Here is a 21,380-nt window from a genome sequence, read left to right as displayed (position 1 = left end):
AAAGAGCACCTGTCAAAAGCAATGCTTCGAACTTTGACCTAGAATTTATGTTAAGAAAGTTTTTTTGTTCCTCTCTCTCGGAGATTTCCGTTCCTTTTGGCCTTTGGGACCGCTCATTGACAAAAAGTGAACATATGAGCGCATTATGCAGACACGTTCTTAGGCAGAGTCAGAAATTTTGAAAAGTAAACGAGTTTTTTAATAATAATAATCAAGCATAATCTATATATTCGTATTATTATTATTATAACAATTGGGTTTACATCTCTTTATTTTGCATGTGAGGTCCACAAATCTGCTACGCCACTGGCATCCCTTAGTTTGTGTTTGTCTCTCTTATCGTCTCGTGTGGATGTTTGTTTTTGTCTGTTAGGCTTTCATATTAAGCTTTACATTATGTAACGTTTTTAAGATTTTTTTTGGAAAAGGAGAGAAACTTCTTTCCTCTGATATCTATTTTTTACCATTCATCTTGTTTGAACTGCTTAAGTAAGATCATTTTGTAACTTTTTATGTCATCCATTGCTCTCACGATAATAGGATCGTCATTCTTAATAAGTTATTTTTTTCTCTTATTTGCAGTTTGCCACACTGCTATATTTGTAACAAAATTGAGGATTGGTCCAACGCCTTTCTAATTCTCAACCACTTCAACGACTCTGCTTTTTGGTTGCCTACTATTGCAGGAAAGGGAGAGTTGCAGGTGGTAATGCACTTTTGGTGTCGTGTATACATCTCATTAACCATTTATTATACCAATCAACTTCTTGTGTTCATAATGTATGTTGTGGTATGTTGTGGCTAATATTCAGAGATGGGCATTTTTCCTAACCCTCATTCACACTCATCCTCAATCAACTCCCCACACTCACATTCACTCATAGTAACACTCAACCAACTCATTCACACACTCACTCGTCCTCACACTCAACTATTGTTGATCCCTCACCCTCACACACACTTTCACTCTCAATCGGAAACGTCACACTCACCCATATCCTCATCTACCAATATACCTGTATAATGTTTCTCAACCCGTTTGTGTTAGCATACTTTTTTGAGAGCAATAAAAATTTACTTTTTTCTTTGTTCGGATTTTTCGAGCAACTGTCCTCAAGGATTGCTACTTTATTCAACTCGATGAGACATATAGATTAATATGTGTCTCATTTTCGAACTTGACCTTTTCTTGTATGGAAATATTAATGTAGAATTTAATATTTAGAAATTACTATTTAGTGAATTAGTTTGTAGCTTCCCAGTATCAAAGACTACATATTTAAATAAATTATGATGTTCTAATCTTTAATGATTGACTGAGGCCTTATGGAGGCGTCAGCAGCTAGGCTATTATTTTGTCCCCATCATGATAAGGCCAAATTGAGTTTAGATGACGACCTGAGCAAGGTTAAAGATCAACTTAACTTAGAAAGAAAAATGTGCTAATTTACAAAGTGGTACATTTCACCTACTACAAAAAATACGTAGAGAAAATTTCGTTCTTCATTGAGTTTGCCGTAAAAAATCAAGCACCTATATATACTATAATGTCCACAGCGGAAAAATTTAACCGAAGTTGCGTTATATATACATATGACACTACATATAGTGCCACTTCCGGTGAAATTGAGTTGATGGGATGAAGTGCGAACCATAGAAAGAAATGAAATGAAACAAAATCTTTAAAGTTTTACGTCCCAAGCTTATGCTGGCTAGGCTAAAGAAGGGGTGATGATGAGACATGAATGAAATGGTGAAATGAAGAAAGTGAGATGAAACGGGAGAACCTGGAGAAAACCCACGCACACGGTGTTTGTCCAGCACAAAGAGTACATGGCGAGAGTTGGGATCGAACCAAGGACCCTATGAACCCAGAGGTGAGTGCTCTACCACTGACAAACTACGGCCCCAAGAGTTAGTTTAATTTCGAAAATGTACTTCCAGATGGCAGGAGAAGATTGTTTAATTGCATTTAATTGCATGGGAATGGTCAATCTCCTTTTTCAGTTAACTGTCAGTTAGAAAATGTGACATACCATTATATTTGCCTGTGCCACTCAAATATATAGTACAAGTACAACCGATTTCATTCGATCTGGACCACACTGGACATGGTGGTAAAACTTGACCTATTATAAAAGGATATGGAATATTATGTTATGCAGGCTTTACTTCCTGAGTTATGGGCTATCGAATTTGAAGTTCGATTGTTACGATTTCAACCGAAGTCATCCTATCCGGATCAAGCTTAGCATAGTTGACCTGCTATAAAATGTATGAAATATTATGGTATATACTATTTTGGTTCCCAAGTTAAAGCGCATCTAATTTGGGGTCTAGACTTACAGTGAACTTTTCACAAAACAATTTTAATTTTACAATAGTATATTAAAGTTTAACGAAAATGTCCCATGATATTGATCTAAACAAAATTATACGCGTGGCTGTAAAACTTCATGTGTAGTTACCAAGAAAACAGAGAAGAACCAATTAATTTGTAAATTTATTAATGTGTGCTGTGAAATTACTAAGCTACTTATCGAGATAAAACTGATCTTGAAATATGCATTCACTGAGCTATTTGTTATGACATTAGCAACACGGTAATACACATTATGGTTAATGAAATATATTCTAGAATTATTATTTAATCTTAAATTTCGATTTCTGCTTAATCAAAATATTGTCCAAATATAAGACATAAATCAGTCTATAGATATCAAGCTAAACAAAATGAGATCGCTGAGGATAAATTCTCATGTGTAATTTTCGAGAAACTCGAAGAAAACAAACTATTGTGGCGCTAAAATGTGTCAGTTCGTTGCCAATAGCAACTGAAATTTTTCTACTGCTGGAAAAAATATTTACTTATGTACTGTCTTTCTTTCTCTCCGCCTGTTCCACTTACGTGGGGGTCGACGTCTTCGATAAGTATTCTTTATAAAGCCTTATCCCGGAATTCTTTCCTTGTTAGACCTTTCTTCCTGAAGTCATTCTTAACCATATCCACCCATTCCCTTCTTGGTCTTCCTCTACCCAACTTCCAATCCACTTTCATTACCATTACACTTCTGCCCATATATTTGTTGTTCCCATTAGATGGCCATACAATTTCAGTCTTCTTTTTTAATCTTCTTAGATAACTTTATAACCCTGGTTGTTTCCATTAACAAACATTCATTTATATGTCCATTCATTCCTCTCTCTGTCTTCTTGTTATCATACACATCCAACGCAGCATTCTCATTTCCGTAACATTCAATCTTTTTTTCTAGCAAATATACTGTTAATTAGCAGTTTGTATATCTATTGTTATTTTTTTCTCTAACGATGACGTATGTATTCCTTTATGCAATGCTACTTGTAGAGATTTGCTTTAAAAAATCAATGAACTACGTTATTTTTCCGCAATAGGAAACTGTACACTAGTTGTCTCATCTCTGAAGTGAAAAGGTGGTGTGTTTTTACGAATGGTTTTAAAACTAAAAGGAGCTGAAATAGTGTGCGTGGGGGTAGCCTATGTAATATGATGTTTTAACCACATAAAAAAAGTTTTCCCTTTACTCAAACAACGAACTCTCTAGCAGTTTTACTCGTGAGTTTAAAGTTTCCGTTCACATTTAAATATATTGCAAGAGCACTGTACAATCATAAACGTTCATAAAGATCTATATACATTCTTTTCAAATTTTACATTTTTACCATTTTCGTTATGGTATTTCTTAACTTTTCATTCTTGTACCAAGATAGTTATCAAATTATCTAGGTATAAACAAGCAAGATTGGTTAAGTTTATGACAGTTCTTCAAGGCAGCCATATTAGTACATATAAGAACTAGTACAAGAGGTAAGATTTCTTCCCTTTGTATGTGGCCATACTTTCTTCAAGAGCCACCATTGCATTAGCTATGTACACGTGCCGTTAGTAACAGGGTATCACATTATTTCTAATATTTTACAGTAAGAGAAAAAACAAACAAACAATTTTAAACAATACAATAAAGTGTGATAACATAAACTTTTCGTTATTTCTCCCTTCTTTTTCAGACATTAATTTTCTTCTTGAGGCCCTGTGACCCAGTGGTAGAAGGATCACCTCCTGCGCGTGAAGATTTCTGATTTGATCCCAGTTCCTGCTAAGTGGACTTTGTGATGGACAAACACCGTGTGAGTTTTTTCGAGGTTTTCCCGTGTCCACTTACTTTCGTCATTCCGCCATTATCAGTCACTTCATCATCACCGTCTCCCTTACCCTTGGCGCATAATTGTGGGAGATTAAACTAAAAAAATAATCCTTTATTCAAAAAGTAATTATTCTAAATTCTATCCAGAATATGGTTATTATTATGAAATATCATAAATAGCTAAATACATAGATAATTTGACATTATTTATTTACTCATGAGAATCTTCCCTTTTCGTTTTTGAATTGAAATGTAAAGGCAAAGGCAATTGAAAGATAAAAGACAATTTGAGTGTATGTTTGGGTTACGTGTTAGGCTTATTTATGTATAGTTAATCTTAACTCAAAATGTTGAAGGACAACAGTGGCTCAGTGGTAGAGCGCTCACCTCTGGTGCGTGGGATTCGATTCCAGCTTGCACCAAGTGGACTTCGTTGTGGACAAACACCATGTACATGGATTTTCTCATGTTCTTCCACAATTGTTATAACAGGATATTACATCTCGAAATCCTTTAAGGTTAGATACATGAAATTTGCTATTTAGAATTTTCGTTTAAAATAATAAAAGATATGTTTCATCCCTTTTTTTAAATATTTTTCCTACAATGGAAGAAAAAGGTAGGTTGAAAAAAAGAGTGGGGGGTTGCAATTTGGTCATATCGATATTTAGACTTTTTAAAGGCTGATATAAGAGGTGAGAGGTCATACACCGAGCGAACGCAAGGATCTGGGGACAAAGTCCCCAGCTAGCCGAAAGCTAGTTGTTCAGTAAAACAATAAGCTGGAACGACAATTCGGACATTCAGAGCACAAAAGAATCAAGTCCAGTTGCCAGAGTTGTGAGGAAAAGACATAAATTGTGTATGGTACACTTAAGTAAATGGAAAAGTTATTATTATTATTATTATTATTATTATTATTATTATTATTATTATTATTATTATTATTATTATTATTATTATTATTATTATTATTATTTACTTATAAGAGTTACTTACAATATGAGAACATGAAACTTCGGAGTTTTGAAAGAGCTTCAGATGGAGATCTTAAAATCACCAAAAAACTGAACTTGATATCCTTGTGCACTGAATACGCCAATGAACAGGTTTAAGCATGGCGTATTTCCGCCAATATTTGTTATTTATTTGTTTCTTCTGGGTGCCAAAGTCGCGAGCTGCATATGGAACTTACAATGGTTATGCATTGACTTAAAAAATACTATAACGAAAGAAATTATTGCAATTTTTGTTTTTAAGTTTCTGAAAGAGGGAACTTTAAAGAGGAGCTAGTTTAAAGACAAATAAGGGAAAATAGAGTAAAATACACCGGATTATGCTTTCTTTACCTAGAAGATAAATTGTTTGAAACCAAAAATCTTAAATTTAGATCTTTGCACTTTTAGAATGGAAGTGACGAAATTACTTGACCCATCCATTGTGTGAAAGTATTGTATTGCCATGGGTATTGTATTGTACAGCGGTGGACACTTCTAAATGGTACAGCCATATGGAGATTTACGGCTAAGGTGTACCATTTAGAAGTGTCCACCGCTGTACAAAATTTCAGAGCTCTTGTTCTTACGAAATTGGTAAACTTACAATCCCACTTACACAAGAATTGAATTAATACCAGGATTAAACTCATCTCATAAAATGAAGTTGTCACAATGTCGAATTCACATGCTATTTATTAGTAGACCTATTATATTTTGCTCTTCCAACTGTGCCGTAGTATTATGAGGGAAAAGAGCTATTTACAACCAGCATATAAATCAGTTAATACGGTACCTAATTTTGGAGGAACAAGGAACACAAGTTCGTCTCGTTGTGCATGTTGTTCAACCTTCTTAAAATCAGTCATTTAAATTAAAATTGCAAACATGTTTAGAAGCATATCAATCATCATTGTTTCTCTGTCCTTTCCAAAAGTATGTGCTTTTTTATTATGTTTTCAGCACTAAAGGCTTCACGAAGTGTTCGCAGTCCAGGATATGCGTGACTTTTGTATTCATATTTTAATATGGTAATTTTTTTTTATTTTTAAGTAATATCTTGTAGAGAGGTGGGTTGAAACTCGGTAACCTTCCTTATGCACATCAGTGATCTTCATAACTCTCAGATCTCTGTAATCTCCTCAGTATGAAAGCACTATTGCTGAATTCGTAAGAAAACAGTCAAATATACAACAACAGCATGTGCACCATCAAATTGTTAAGCAAATTAATGAATAATTTTTGTCAACGATTTAAAGCATTAGATCAACGTCACTGAGGAGAGAAGTTCTTTTAATAGTGATTCTTAAAATTGTATTCCTACGAGGAACTACCTGACGACTATAAGTTTAGTGATGTATGCTTAGAACATCTCTTCTCACCAACCTTATTCCTGGCTTTCTTGGTCGGAGTTCATTACCTCTTAATTCGAATAGCTTGTGGACTACATAACATTGATATACAAGGAAAATATCGAAATTTGTCCAATCGTTACTTGATCTTCATTTATACGGCAGCTCTACTCAATGTGTTCAAATTTTTATATCAAATTTTTATGAAATGTGAGACTTTTTTGTGAAGAGTGGGAAACTGAGACAAACCCTCAGATTATGAGGTGGATTACTTTATTTGTACCATATTATGTACAGGGTGTTCCGATGCGCCTTGGCTGATTGTATAGGACGCCAGAAAATATTTGGAAAGTTTCTCTTAAATGATTCTTAAGGTATGTTGTCTCCGATCTTGACTATACGTTCACTGATTTTGAGTTTATATTCTGGAAACACGAACATACTTCACGGCCTTTTCATAAATTGTTCGAGGAATTAAAATGTTTCATTTATGAATCATGGACGTATCCTTCATGTATATAAGTGTTAAAATACTTTTATAAGTATTTATTTATTATATATTTTTGGTACGTTTATATTCTAATTTGGGGCACGGTTTAGTTAACTGAAAAATTATGGGTAACACTGAATTAATGCATAAAATAGTTTTTTTTTTGTTTTCTTTGCATTCTTGTTACATTTGAATCTGGATTTTATTTTTTTTTTAAAAAAAATAGTAAATTTTGCATGCTCTCAAACAAAACACAATCGTGTTAATTAGTAAAATTGAGCGTTAGTATTTAATTAAAAATGGCCTATATATATGGAAGATATAGACATTGTGTCGAATGCATTATTTGATGAAAATTCCATAATGAGGCATGTTATTGCATATATAAACTTCAGTTGGTGCTGCTTTAGTGTAAATTTATCTCTATTTTATTCAGATTAACCAGTCTTCGGAGTGATCTAACTCAGGGATGGTCAAATGGCGGCCCGCGAGTACGTTTGATCCGGCTCATAAATAGAACAGGAAAAATGTATGATTTATTCGTCTTTTTCTCAATTCTATTCGTTAATTATTTTTAAATGGTAAATCTCATTTCCAATTGAAAGCAATGCTTGTTCTTCTAATGTACATTAAGCATTTTTTTTTTAAATTGAGCAATGATGGTAAGTTCTTAAATTATTATTGGTGTAAGTTTATTTATATATTAGTTTTAATTTGCCTGTTTCCCACTATGGTCTTTATTTTGTTTTAGCCTGGGATGAGTTATAAATTAACCATTCTTTATCAAAATAATCAATTAAGACTAAAAAGGGAGCGGATAGCTATAATAATCAAAATGATAACGTAAAAGCTTTCCTTCATTCTTTTGTGAGAAATACATTTTGTATCCAAGTACATTCAAATTAAGACGAATTTCTTTCTTTTTGCTAGTATTTCAGATTTCATATTTCAAATTGAAATTATACAAATGTCAGCGAGAAGGTAACCGCCTTCTGTATCCAACGACGCAATATGAAGTTATTTTCTTTGAGTTTAAACCAGGAAGCACTTCCTACAGCGTTTTTGTGTGCTTAAGGACTGTATATAAAAAAATAAAATTTGAAGCAGCGCCAAAAGTGACGTACAGTACGCACTTACCTTCAAACATTCTTTTATGTTGGCGCCAAGGCGCGGATTGCGTTGAATCGAGGGATGACGGTTCACCCAGGTTGTGTGTTTGTATGTAAATTCACTTTCGTTTCAGCGGCGCGATGATATCGTCTCGACGGCTGGAATGACCATCGCACACTGAACGACCGATCGATAGGTAAGGCAGCCTTGAGAAAAGATGCTCAGCGCCGCCCCGTGAACAACCACTTAACTACCATTTTTCGGAAAGTAAATCGCCTTATGTAGTAGTATTCATTTGCCAACAAGTATTAACTTGCCCCAAGGACGGTGATCATTCACAACAACACACTTATTAGGTGTTTTCTCTTCCACTTAGCAACCAATTGAGTTTGGTATTTCGGTTGTTGAAAAGAAGTCTTCCAGATGTCCACATTTTTTCTGTTTTTCTTTGAGGCATAGAATTTGAGATCTTTGAGATGCTCAGTAATTACTTGAACTAATATTACAAATTACAACATGAAAAATATAATAATATATTCATTATATTTATAAAATCTTTCATCAAGGTGTAGTTATTGGAATTAGAAATGCGCACCGCGAGAATTACCAGGGTCAGATTAACTAACCCATCTGGAGGACCGCCTAATACATTTCTGTGAAAGTACAGTAGGAAAGTTATGGAAATACACGCAGTTCTACATGAATCATGCAATGTATTAGATGATGATATTACCTAATGGAACTTTCCAAATGCATAAAAGATAGGGTTGCCATATGTCCGTATTTTGTACGGACTGTTTGTATTTTTGGGTCCGTGTCCGTATCGTACAAAGCATGAAATAGGAAAATGTCCATATTTAAGAGTTGTTGGAGCTGCCGGAAAATTGGTGTGATAAAAGCAAACACCGAAGCTACTAAATTAATGTAAAAGAATTGTGTTTTCATCGTATATCATAACTTATATTTTGTTTACTATTAATAAAGGAGGTTACGTTTTTAATAATAATAAAAAAAGTCTCATTTTTTCCATTCCAGAGTTCTTTTGGTCAAATTTAATATAGTAATCTAATGGCATGATTTATTATTTAGTGTTAATGAAAAAAACATAAAACATGTTAGTTTTCAATAGTGTTTTAAATATTACAATAAACAATTGTGTGATAACCTAAAGAGATTATTTTTAGGTTAGAAATTTCAAAATATTTATTTTGTGTTTGGGCATAGTATCTTCGATGGGTCGTCATTTTTAAAGCTTGTCCGTATTTTGGATTTTAAAAAAATCTTTAAGTTTTACGTCCCACGGTTATGCCGGTTAGGCTAAAGGAGATGGTGATGATGAGAGATGAGTGAAATGGTGGAATGAAGAAAGTGGGAATAAACGGGAGAACCCCGAGAAAACCCACGAACACGGTGTTTGTCCACCACAAAGTCCACACGGCGCGAGCTGGGGTCGAACCAGGGACCCCCAGCATCGGAGGTGAACGCTCTACCACTGAATTTTGGATAAAAAAAAAAAATTATGGCAACCCTAATAAAATTACAAATTTACCCTATTATATAAATGTAATAAATAAAAAAATGAGTACCTCAAAAATTTATTATCCTAGTTTTTGTCCTAGCGAAGTCCTCTATCACTTCCTGGAAGTCAAGAGAACTGGTTACCGCACAAATGTGTTTGAAGTAAACCGCTTATTATTGTGGTCAAAAATTGTACGCGACTCCACGCATACAGAGTTTATAAACAGACGGAACTTGTTAACATAAAAGAAACATAATCTATTGTGCATCTATGCAGTGCCTTAATTTTTCTGCCAGATTGAGACTGGATATTCTACGATATCCTTGTATAATTACATGAGACTGCAGAACACTTCTATTCAACGAGAAAATATGAATTACGATTCTCATCCATTATATTCGATCTTCTTTTTTAAAATTGATTTATGCTAATTTATTAAGACGGTAGATGTTACAAAAGAAGAAATTCGTTTCATATTTTTTGGCAATATTTTATCTTATGATGGTGATTCTATCTTGTATGATTCTTTTTAGACAGCCAGTGGAGATTTTGATCAACGTGCAGGCTGGATCTACAGCCCCCTAAGACCCCTTTAATCCGGATCTGATCGTTACGATGGAATTTCAACCAACAAATGAGAAGATTGGTAGTTCAATGATAGAACAGTGATTTCTGGATCCAGTTGTTCCGGATACAATACCACGCCAGATGAGATTGTTGTAGAAAATGTCATGTTCAAGGTTTTCTTATGGCTAGTTATCAATTTCTTCATCTCAATCTCTTCATTGCATGTACTTATGTATTTACCATCCTTGCAGGATATAACCGTAGTACGCTAGTAGAACGATTTCAGATGATTTGATTTTGTTATGAATCTAAATGAAAGAAAGTAGAAGATAAATTATGCAAAAGACAGTAAAGAGAATCACGCAAAATGTACATTTATGAATGAATGGGACATGGATATCCACCGTTAAAGTCAACTTTGCCCGTGGCCGGTGAAGATAAATTGGTTTCATTAACGAATTCGGTTGAGATAACTGCTCTATTTATCTTTTGCAAAAGAGGCATTAAAAATAGCTCTCCTTCAAGAGTTATCGAACGGACATAGGTGAGTAATCTTATTACATGTGAAGATATTAAATGATTGACTGCATTAACAAACTCGGCTGAAATGATCACTCGACCTATCTATTACAAGAGATAAAATTCTAAAATTTGCTTTCGTTGAAGAATTATCGTTGTGCTTGTGTTCAAATTTACTAACATTGCAATCTTCTCAGTCCTATTTACGTGATCCTTAATAAATTAAATATTGATTATTTATTTTCTGTACTTTCTATTATATATGGTTGCTTGTAAAATATTAATAGTTAAGATATACTTTACGTGATCTTCAAACCAAGTTTATTCGGGTCATTACGCTGTCGGACACACATTTATCTTGTGATCCAGGCCATCAAGCCTTTTAATGAAAAGCATAAAGTGATTTAGGATAAATATAAATGATAATTCATATTCTCATTGTGCTGCGAGTTTAAGTTCTTAAGATATCAAATGCTAAAGCATCGAAAATTTTGAGCAAAATGAATTGTACAGGGTGGCGCACGAAATGGCCCACCATTTTCTTTTTTTAAATAAAAACTTTATTCAGAATCAGAACAGAAAGAAATGCACGTCACAAGAAAGAGTGTACTGTGGAGAAATGTTCTAATTCAAAACATGTTCAATGTGGCCGCCATTGTTGATCTGAACTGCATTTAATCGAACACTGAGGTTATTCACTACTCGACAACACATGTTTTCATCAATTTCACTGCAAGCCTGAACAAGAAGTCGTCTGAGCTCTACCAAATTGTTGGAATGTTTCGGAAAAATCTTTCCCTTCAAATACCCCCACAGAAAGTAATCACATGGGTTAAGATCAGGACTATGAGGTGGCCAAAATTGTCCAGCATGAAACCGGTCTGGAAACCGATCAGAAATAACGGGCATATGAAAAATTTCGTGTAAGAAATCCAAGACAACATCCGCAGTGTGCGGTTTGGCTCCATCTTGCATGAACCACTGCGTGTTGATGGGCAAAGCAGTAGCAAGTAACTGCGGGACAAAGTTATTCCGGAGCATAGTCAAGTACAGCTCACTGTTTACTGTTTCTTCGAAGAAGAATGGTCCAATCAGTCCATGGTTGGAAATTGCAACCCACACTGTAATCCTGGGAGCGTGGTGTTGTTTTTCATGAATCAACCGTGGATTTTCATTGGCCCAAAAACGCACATTTTGTTTTTGATCACTCCGTCCAAATGGAAATGCGCCTCGTCAAAAAACCAAACGTTGTGAAGGGTTCGTTGCTTACCGTCTGCCCATTGCGCGAACACTAATCTCTGCTGCTTGTGATCATTTGTGAGTCGTTGCACAACTGTCATCTTGTATGGATAAAAATGGAGGTCACTCTTCAGAATTCGTTGAACCGAAGTCTTGATATGCCAAGTGGCACTGTTGCTTTTCTTGTTGACTTCCCGGGACTCCTTTGCATTGCAACTCTAACAGCTTCAATATTCTGAGGCGAACACACAGGCTTCTGTCGAGGACGCTTTGGCTTTAATATTGTTCCTTCCCTCTGAAAGTTTTCATACAGTCTCTGAATGGGTTTGTTGGAGGGAGCCCATCGGGTATTAAATCTCTCTCGAAACCGTCTTTGAACAACAATAACACTTTTTGATTCATGGAACAAAAGCACGATTGTTGAGCGCTGCTCTGTGGTCACCCTGTTCTTGTCAGCCATCTTGAAAACTAGCCCTCTAGCGGCGACAGGGTGAGTTAGGTGTCAATTTCTTCTTCAACTGTTTCTCCAAACTGTACTGCTACTGCAGTAAAAGTGTACATTGCGATTTCTTGTCCCCTTGAAACTATATATATATATATATATATATATATATATATATATATATATATATATATATATATATATATATATATATATATATATATATATATATATATATATATATATAACAAAAAAATGGTGGATCATTTCGTGCGTTACCCTGTAAGATCATTTTATACTAAATGTCATAGCGTATTACTGCATAAATCGCGCTGTCTGCCCAGCCCTTCGGCCATTTCATATTAAAGGGGCCTCGGTTGCTCAGTGGTAGAGTGTTCAACTCTGGTGCGTAGGATCCCTGGTTCGATCCCAGCTCGCGTCACGTAGGCCTTGTGGTGGACAAACATCGTGTTCGTGGGTTTTTTCGGAGTTCTCCCTTTTCCTTCCACTTTATTCATTCTAATATTGCATTCATCTCTAATCATCACCGTCCCCTTTGGCCTAGCCGGCGTAAATGTGGGAAGTAAAACTGAAAGATTTCATTTCATTTATATTGAATCTGGTAACTCGAAGGTTAGATTCATGTTATCTGCCCTCCGAGACAGAATAATAAAATTATGATAAAAACATTTTGCAATTCATAGTATTCAGTCATAGTGGTAAGTAGTCAACACGATCTAGGAAGCAGTTTTGGAGTTGGTGTTGCTAATGTATCCTACTCTTTTTGTGTCACCACGATTGAATTCGTACATATAAATAAGATATTTATATCTTGTATAGCAAAAACAGGTTCACACTAAGCTTCGTTTGTCTGTTTATAGAAGTTTAGGGTCCCTTTTCAGCATCGCAGCTACATGAGATGTAGACCTAGAAACAGGGCCTACAGCTTAAGATAGACTAAAACTTTATTGTTTACCCACCAAGGAATCGAATCCGGAATCACTTGCTCCAAAGAAGGACGCAGTACTTACAAGACCAGCAGGACGGACGGTTGTCAAATTTCGTGTTTTTTGTTCAGCAATTCAAAAGAAACACGCAATAATAGTAAAACTTTTCCGACTAAATTCTGCCACACACACACACAAATATATATTCAGGGTTTAAATTTTCTCTTCTTCTTCTGTTTCATTTAAACACTAAAGATATTTTTAAAAATATAATATTCTAACATGTAAATTTACCTATTTACATTTTCGGAGAAATGGCAAAATAATCATTTATATATATTTTGCCACATGGACACTGAATTTCTGATTAAATGAGTATGAAACAAATACGTTTTACTAAACATAATTCGGAATTGATCTGTGCAACAAAAATGCGAAAGGTTTCAAAAATACTAAATTTCAGCTGTAAATTCTAACATCGATTTAAGGTTATTAATCTTTAGTTTACTTTTGATTTATTACCTGTGATATTAACTTAACATTTTACTTCTTTACACTGAAATTTGCATAAAAGACTGGATTTACGTTTTTACTAACATTACAAGTTATAATAATTTGTAATAAAATAATCTAAAGTGTTGAGGTGATTAAAATTAAAATTAAAAGAAATGAAAATATTTAAAAACAAACGAAAATGAGATTTCACATTACCCATAGAAAATTGAGGTTTTATATTATCTTCAAACAAAACAAAGAACATAATGATATTCCGTAGGTACCCCCGATCATTAATTTGTAGTCAGTTTCATTTATTTTCCAAGTGACATTCAGCCGAACATTCTTGGAGCTTTTGTAAAATTTAATATTTCTTTTGACGTGCTGTACGTACGTACAAATGAAAACCATATAGGACAGTATTTCTCAAAGTGTGGGTCGCGACCCATTGGTGGGTCGCGAGAAGTTTTTCCTTTTAATTGTTAAAATTTTATTTTGATGCAGAAACATATGTCGTAAAGTAAGCGCCTTTCAGGAAATGAAAATTGAAAGCGTTTGTTAATGCAGTGAGAGTAAGTGGTTAATGGAGTGAAGAGTAAGTGGAGTGGCAGTCAGAACCCTGCCCTGCTGTACAGTCAGTAGAGATGCTGGGTTAAGATGGAAAGAGAATGACTGAGTCAAAATCTGTAACGGGGTAGGGCATTGCCTTGAAAATAGTGTTAGCTCTGTGTTACCTTTATATGAAAAAAATAGAAATATGATTTACAAAATTTAATTGGTTTGAAATACCACCATGAAAGTAGGTGGGTCACAAAGTACTTTTTCATATTTAATGTGGATCGCGGTAACAACAAGTTTGAGGACCACTGATATAGGATAAAACATACCAGCCTACCCAGACATAGAACGCATAGGTAGAAAGGAATTTCCTTTGATGAGGCATATTAATAGACTCGTATCACCGTGTAATGTTAATTTAATGCACTTTATTGTGTACAATTTTTATAATAAGTAAAATAAAAATATAGCAAATAACCAAATAAGTTGCATATATGTTGCACACTTTTTTCCAATTCTTTTGTTTCAAATCTTATGGTTCCGTTTTAGAGATTGAGATCTGTTGCGATCAACAGTATTTAGAGGAGAGCAATGCTACATATATTGACGACGAGTGATCATAAAGTATGCCTTTTTCATGAAGAAAAGGAATACGACCTTTGGTGTTATACTTAGCCCTTCTGTACATAATCACCATTCAAGCCGATACACTTTTTCCAGTCATGTATCACTTGATACCTTGATTGTAGAAATTAACATTTTGAGAGTTGAGTTGAACTAATATTCCATGAAAGAAATCGCACTTCATTGTCCCGAAACGCCTATCACGAAGCACACATTTCGGTTCGAGAAAGACGAAGAAGTTACTGGGTTTCAGATTGGGGGAATACGGTGACCGAGGCAAAAGTTCATAGAGTGAAAACACAGTAAATGTTAACTGTCTCCTGAGCAGAATGGGTGGTTTCGGACTCTTTTCTTCAATATTCTGGGATGCTTCTCTTCAATTACACTCTGTAACTTTGTGAGTAGGCTGTGCTAACATTGCTTTTGCTTGGTCCTTGTGGGTATATTTAGTCTTGATAACACAATGTCAATCACAGACAATACTAAACTTTTACTACCTTTGATGAGGAAGAATTTGAAATATAAATCATATTCTTGTTTTCGCATGTTATTCGCCACATTTCATTTCATATATATTTTTTAAAAATATAAATTTCTGTCTCATATATTAATTTTTCTTTTGTCGTGGGGAAAAGTATAATATATATTATGTCGCAAGAAGTATTATACTATACTCATACACTTCAAAAATATAAGGATTCGGTAAATGATGACTTTGTTATGTATATTTATATTAATGGGAGATTATGAATGTATACATTATGGATGGTTCAGATAACGATGATATCACATTGAATAGACATTATGCTGTTTAATTGTTCATAAGGTTTGTTCTGTTGTTTGAAAATTATAAGCGTCTATGAAAGAATGTGAAAAGTAAACATACACATCTGCTATACGCTTTTTCGTGTTACTATTTTATTTCATCCTATTAGTAAGTTTTGTTATTCTACCATATCTTTCGCTCACTTCACTACTCTCCCAAACGAATGATACACAAAATGGTACTGTGTTTCTATTTCGGCCATTGCATCATTATAGATCAGCTGGCGCCATTTTTTTCGTAACTATCGAAGTAGCAATGTCGACTTCATCACACTAGTCACTAATAGAACAATTCCCAAGTCTTTCTTCCCATTATAATATAAATTTTATTACTACTAATGAATAACGCCAACCAATATCGACCTCCTCAAATAAATATATTCTAAAAAGTAAATTACGTAGTGGGTTGCTTCTTGCAGCTCACACAATGAATATCTTCTACTAAATAAATCATGTTCACGCTGCTCACTACAAACTCACCAGCTACATCATGATGGAGCTCGGTCGGGAGCACTCTCGCCGATTACCGACCTCACTATCAAATTCCTTCCAAAATAACAAATTTGGTTTGCACTATAAACCGTGAAGAAAAGCATCTACAAAAGTGTCGAAAACCGGAAAAAGATTACTCATTCTATTAAAAAAAATACCTTACGTACTTTTTCCAAAGTAATGTGATCAATCATTTACAACTGAAACATATAAAGTCCTTGAAGAAAGAATTATTAAAACGATAAATTCGAGCAGATAGTAAGAAGATGCGATTTTTGCACATTACGTACTTTATAGCTCTAAACACATTTATTCAAAAAGTTGGTTCTCGTGTGTTGTCAACTTTTTAACCACATCCCTCAATTAGTAACCGTTTCCAATTAGATTTTCCAAAGTTTCTTTTAAAAATCATTTGCCTATATATATATATATATATATATATATATATATATATATATATATATATATATATATATATATATATATATATATATATATATAATAACTTTTCATTTTACAAGGAAAAGCTAGATTAACATTAAGGAAACTAGGATTCAATAATTCTTTAGCATTTTTACTTTATCATATATTTAAGGTGACATTAAGCAATGCACTGCATAAGCCTCTCCCTTCCCAACATACACTTACGAACACTTTCGAAGAAATTTCGATATATATATATATATATATATATATATATATATATATATATATATATATATATATATATATATATATATATATATATATATATATATATTGAATAATTTAATGTTAATCTTTGTTACACAGTAACAACTAAATTTCACAATTGAGACTTACTAATTATAAACACTAGACCTTAAAATTTATCATTGATCAAACTATTCTAATTTCATGTCCTACTCGGTTATATAATTTACAAGTATATACTGTATGTATACGAGAATGGCAAAATATTATTGTGTATTTGTAGAGGCTAACAAATTTCAACCTTATGAATTCAATTCAAAATACTTTCAGTGCATAGTGAAGACGAAGTATATATAGCTACTGCTACATAGGGATTTTTAAGTTATATCATCTTTTTCTAGCATATAGATCTCAGTGTGACCAACTACTGGAGCAAAAAATTTTTAAAAATTGCCATAAAGTGACAAAACACGTTTTGCCATCCTAACCTTGATTTGTTTTATATGATTCAAGCTAGCTTGTCTCTACAAATTTACATATCATTAGAAATTAGGAATTATATTTTTGGGTATTCGGCATCTATTGCCTTTTAAGTCCGTCATGTCTGGCCTGAAGAGGCTTTTACACCTCTCCGATCAAGTATCTCCACCGGAAATCGAACTGTACATATCATAAAGAATGGTTTAAAGCAGTGATTCTCAAAACTTTTCGATAACGCGGACCCCCTGTTCATTCAGAAAGTGATCTGCGGATCCCCTTGCAACGCTCTCTGAAATTTCACATTGTATTAAAAAAATATACTAATTAATATTACCACTGACAAGAAAAAGGTCAAGAAAAATATTGCAATAAGTAATTTATTCTAAAGATACATGATTATTTCCTAGTGAACGAAATTCCAATTGAAAGTACAGTAACTTTCAAGACTGAAAATCAATGTTTTTTTTTAAGTAATCCACTTGATAAAAAGTGTTCTCAAATATTGGATCACTAATGTGAGAAATTAAATTATTTCTGTTTTTCCATAATTGCATCTGTAATAAGTTTCGTAACCATCAATCTTAGGTCCTATTCCACATTAAGACGATTTCGTTTTAAGGTTTTAATACTGCAAAGAGCAGAAAAAGTCTGTTCGCATAAGTAATTGGTAGGGAAAGGCATCAAATGTTGCAATGTATTTTTTAGATAACTCTTCATACTCACAGGCAGAAATTTAGTAAAGTAGGAAAACCTTAAATTTACAAACGTAGGTACAGCTGTGAGTTCCATTTTATTACAACACATTTCAAGTTTTAGGCATCGCGGACACCCTGGCTAGGTCCCCCCGGACCCCCAGGGGTCCATGGACTCCACTTTGAGAACCACTGGTTTAAAGTATCTATACCAGAAAGTTTAATTGTAATAATGACCTCATATTGTGTATATATGTTGTGTGTATATATTTATCTTGTGTGTGTGTGTATGCATTTTATTCTCTTATACCCTATTATTTTCTTATATAGTAAGCCTAATGTAGTGGAGACAATGATCCTGTTATAGGTGTCAAAAAAATAATAAATACTGGATCACTCGTCGAGCACCCATGATCTAGATCGAGCTTTGCCAACAATGTTGTATTGTTGTAATATTCTGGGAGCAAGTGTTTGACGTCACAGTACGACTAACTCGTAGCTAAGGAAGGTACACAGTACTTCATGAGAGTTTGTATGCATTGATATACGTAAAATTATAGTAAAGAAACGTAATAATGTCGCTTCCGAAGCGTTTGACTTGGTGTGGTGCCCGCCTGACTCTCTAGTCACGAGCCGCACTATATTTACTGTCAGAGACCTGAGTTGGAGACCTGTGGTCTGGATATGTACGATATAACAAAAATATTAATGCTGTTTAATTGTTTATTAAATAACGTTTTCTAACTAATAGTGTCTTACTTTTTAAATTGCTAATGTTCTCAAGTGTTTTTTGCATTATTCACGAAAGTTTATAGAAAAAGTTAGAGAAGTTAGTCAAGAGCCTTAATTACTGTCCTGAGAATACAAAAGTAACAGACAGAGATTATCAGAATACTACAATATAAATAACGAAAATGCAAGAGATGTTTAAGAAGTTTTTTTTAAAAGAAAAATCTTGGGTTTTATACCAAGAACCTTGAAATTTTTATTAAGTAAATATGTTTTCATGATTTCTGTTTTAATATAAGAAAGAAAGAGTCTACATCATCTGAACCTAAGAAATCTGACTTCGTGTTCTATAATTTGGAAAGAAGAGGAAAAAAGTTGTAGAATTATGATTTTGAAACACGCAATATTAAAGCTTCGAGAAACAATGAAAGAAAACTATTTTTTTGTTACCTACATTGGAAAGGGCAAGAGATGAAAGAAAAGAGTTATATTCACTTGCAAGTTAATAGAAATCAATATCACTCTTTGCAATATTGGCTTCTTTTTTCTTCCTTTCAAGAAATTATTCATGGTGATGTGCAGTTTCAGTATTGACCTAGCTTCACCCAAGATCATGACAGAACATGATGTAACTCCTCCCCTTACACACACTCAACCATCTGTTCATAATATAATATAAGGCAGTGTTTCTCAAACTTTTGAATAGTGTAATCACTTTTATTAGTTAAAATGTTCTACGGATTACCCTAGTTTGTTTCCTTCGTTAGCGAGCTTAAAATTTTTAAAACTATTTTTGGTATATAGTAGTATATTTATATTTTAAAAATATATTAATTAAAATTTCCTTAATTTTAGGTGGGACTAGTATATGCTCCACGTGTTATCAGGACAATATTTTTCATCTCTTCCCCTCCTTGTGTTCCATTCCTCTTCGTCCTCAATTTAGAATTCAAATGTAACTCAAATACGCAATAAATAAATAAATAAATAAACTCCCCATCCCCTGAGGATATCCAATTCCACAAAACTTTGTCTTATTTACAGCCTAGGGCACAAGGAGAATACTTGTACAAAATTTAAAGGTTCAACGTCTTATAGTTTCGGATATCTGATGACCAGCAAAAAGAGCTGCTCAAACCCTCTTCATTTCAGTGAAAAGTGAGGAACTTCTTCAAAATTATTTTTCTCACAGAAGAGAATTGGGGGGAAGGCACAATTTTATGGGTTACAGGGAGTTTATTTATTTATTTACTTTGTAGTTTTATACTTGTATTTTGGTTATCTGAATCTCCATACGTTCATAGCTATATTTTAACTGTTGAAATGTTCTAACTTCCCATTCTGCAGGTACAAACCTAGCTTAGTATCTCAATAAGAAGTTATGACTGATACTCTGATTGACTGATCAACACACAGACCAAACTGCTTAAGCTAAAAACTTGAAATTTTGACAGTGCATTGATTTTATGACGTAAGGTACTACTAAGGAAATATTTTTAGAAATTTGACGAGGATCTGGGGAATAAGGGTGACCATTATTATAGTAAAATGTCCATATTTCCAACCCTCTGAATGGTAGAGATAAGAAATTTGGTATATGGACATCTTATTTAAAATAATTAGACATGTGTTTAACCGTTTTTGATATTTCTCCTAGAAGGGTCGAGAGGTAGGAAGAAAAAAAGAATAGAGGTTACAGTTGTTTGAAATAAGGTGGTTATATCTCGAAATTCCTTAAAGTTAAATATATGAAATTTGGTATTTAGGTTTTTCATTTAAAATAACAAAAGATGTTTTTCAGCTTTTTTTATGTTTCTCTTTGAAGGGAAGAAAAAAGGTGGGAATTGTAATTGTTATAACGATACGCCCAGATCTCGAAATCCCTTAATATTAGAGACATGTTAAATATATATGAAACTCATCATATCCAAAACTCCTTATCCAAAACAAGTGGTCATGTCCTACAACATTTCCGGAAATACTGGTTTTCTATTTTTTTCTTAACATAGAAAAATGATTCTGATGTAAATTTCATCATCACGGGAAAATGGATGAACCGTTTGAAATAAATATTTAAACAGTTAGTTAGAACTTGGGCCGATATGGGTTTTATATTTTCAGTATGACTGAAATCCCTTATTCTAAGGGGGAAAGTGGTTTAAAATTATGGTAAAGAATAATGTCATAAACGTATTCTGGTGCGAGGCAGTACACCGAGCATTTTGGAGGTCTGGAGACGAACTCCCTAGCTAGCCGAAGGCCACTTAGATACATATATAGAGGGTTTGATTCATTTCCGTTCAAACGCCCTGCAGACAACTATCCTGCCAAACCAGATTTCACAGAGTAACAAATTTGTACGCATACATGCATCAATCTTTTAACTGTTGTGTAACAGAGTGGATAAAATGCCACAGAAAAGAAATCACTTTTGGGAAGGCTACTACGG

The 21,380-nt window shown here is 33.8% G+C and overlaps 1 protein-coding gene across 2 annotated transcripts in view; it reads right to left on the bottom strand.

Annotated features, from left to right (window-relative positions):
* Positions 1–21,380, bottom strand: part of Eip63F-1 (Ecdysone-induced protein 63F 1) — a 373,190-nt gene that overhangs the window by 119,488 nt on the left and 232,322 nt on the right. Inside the window, exon 1 of one of the 2 annotated variants that reach the window (XM_081751263.1) lies at positions 8,159–8,364. The exons of the other annotated variant lie outside the window; for it this stretch is intronic. Within the exon in view, the coding sequence (XP_081607389.1) occupies positions 8,159–8,168 (10 nt within the window). The 5' untranslated portion in view covers positions 8,169–8,364. Of the gene's footprint in view, positions 1–8,158; positions 8,365–21,380 lie in introns of those variants that run through there. 2 annotated transcript variants of the gene reach the window in all.

This window comes from Thermobia domestica, chromosome 3 (genome assembly GCF_964235325.1).
Source record: "Thermobia domestica chromosome 3, izTheDome1.hap1.1, whole genome shotgun sequence".
NCBI lineage: Eukaryota > Metazoa > Arthropoda > Insecta > Zygentoma > Lepismatidae > Thermobia > Thermobia domestica.
This window is presented reverse-complemented; position numbering and strand designations above follow the sequence as displayed.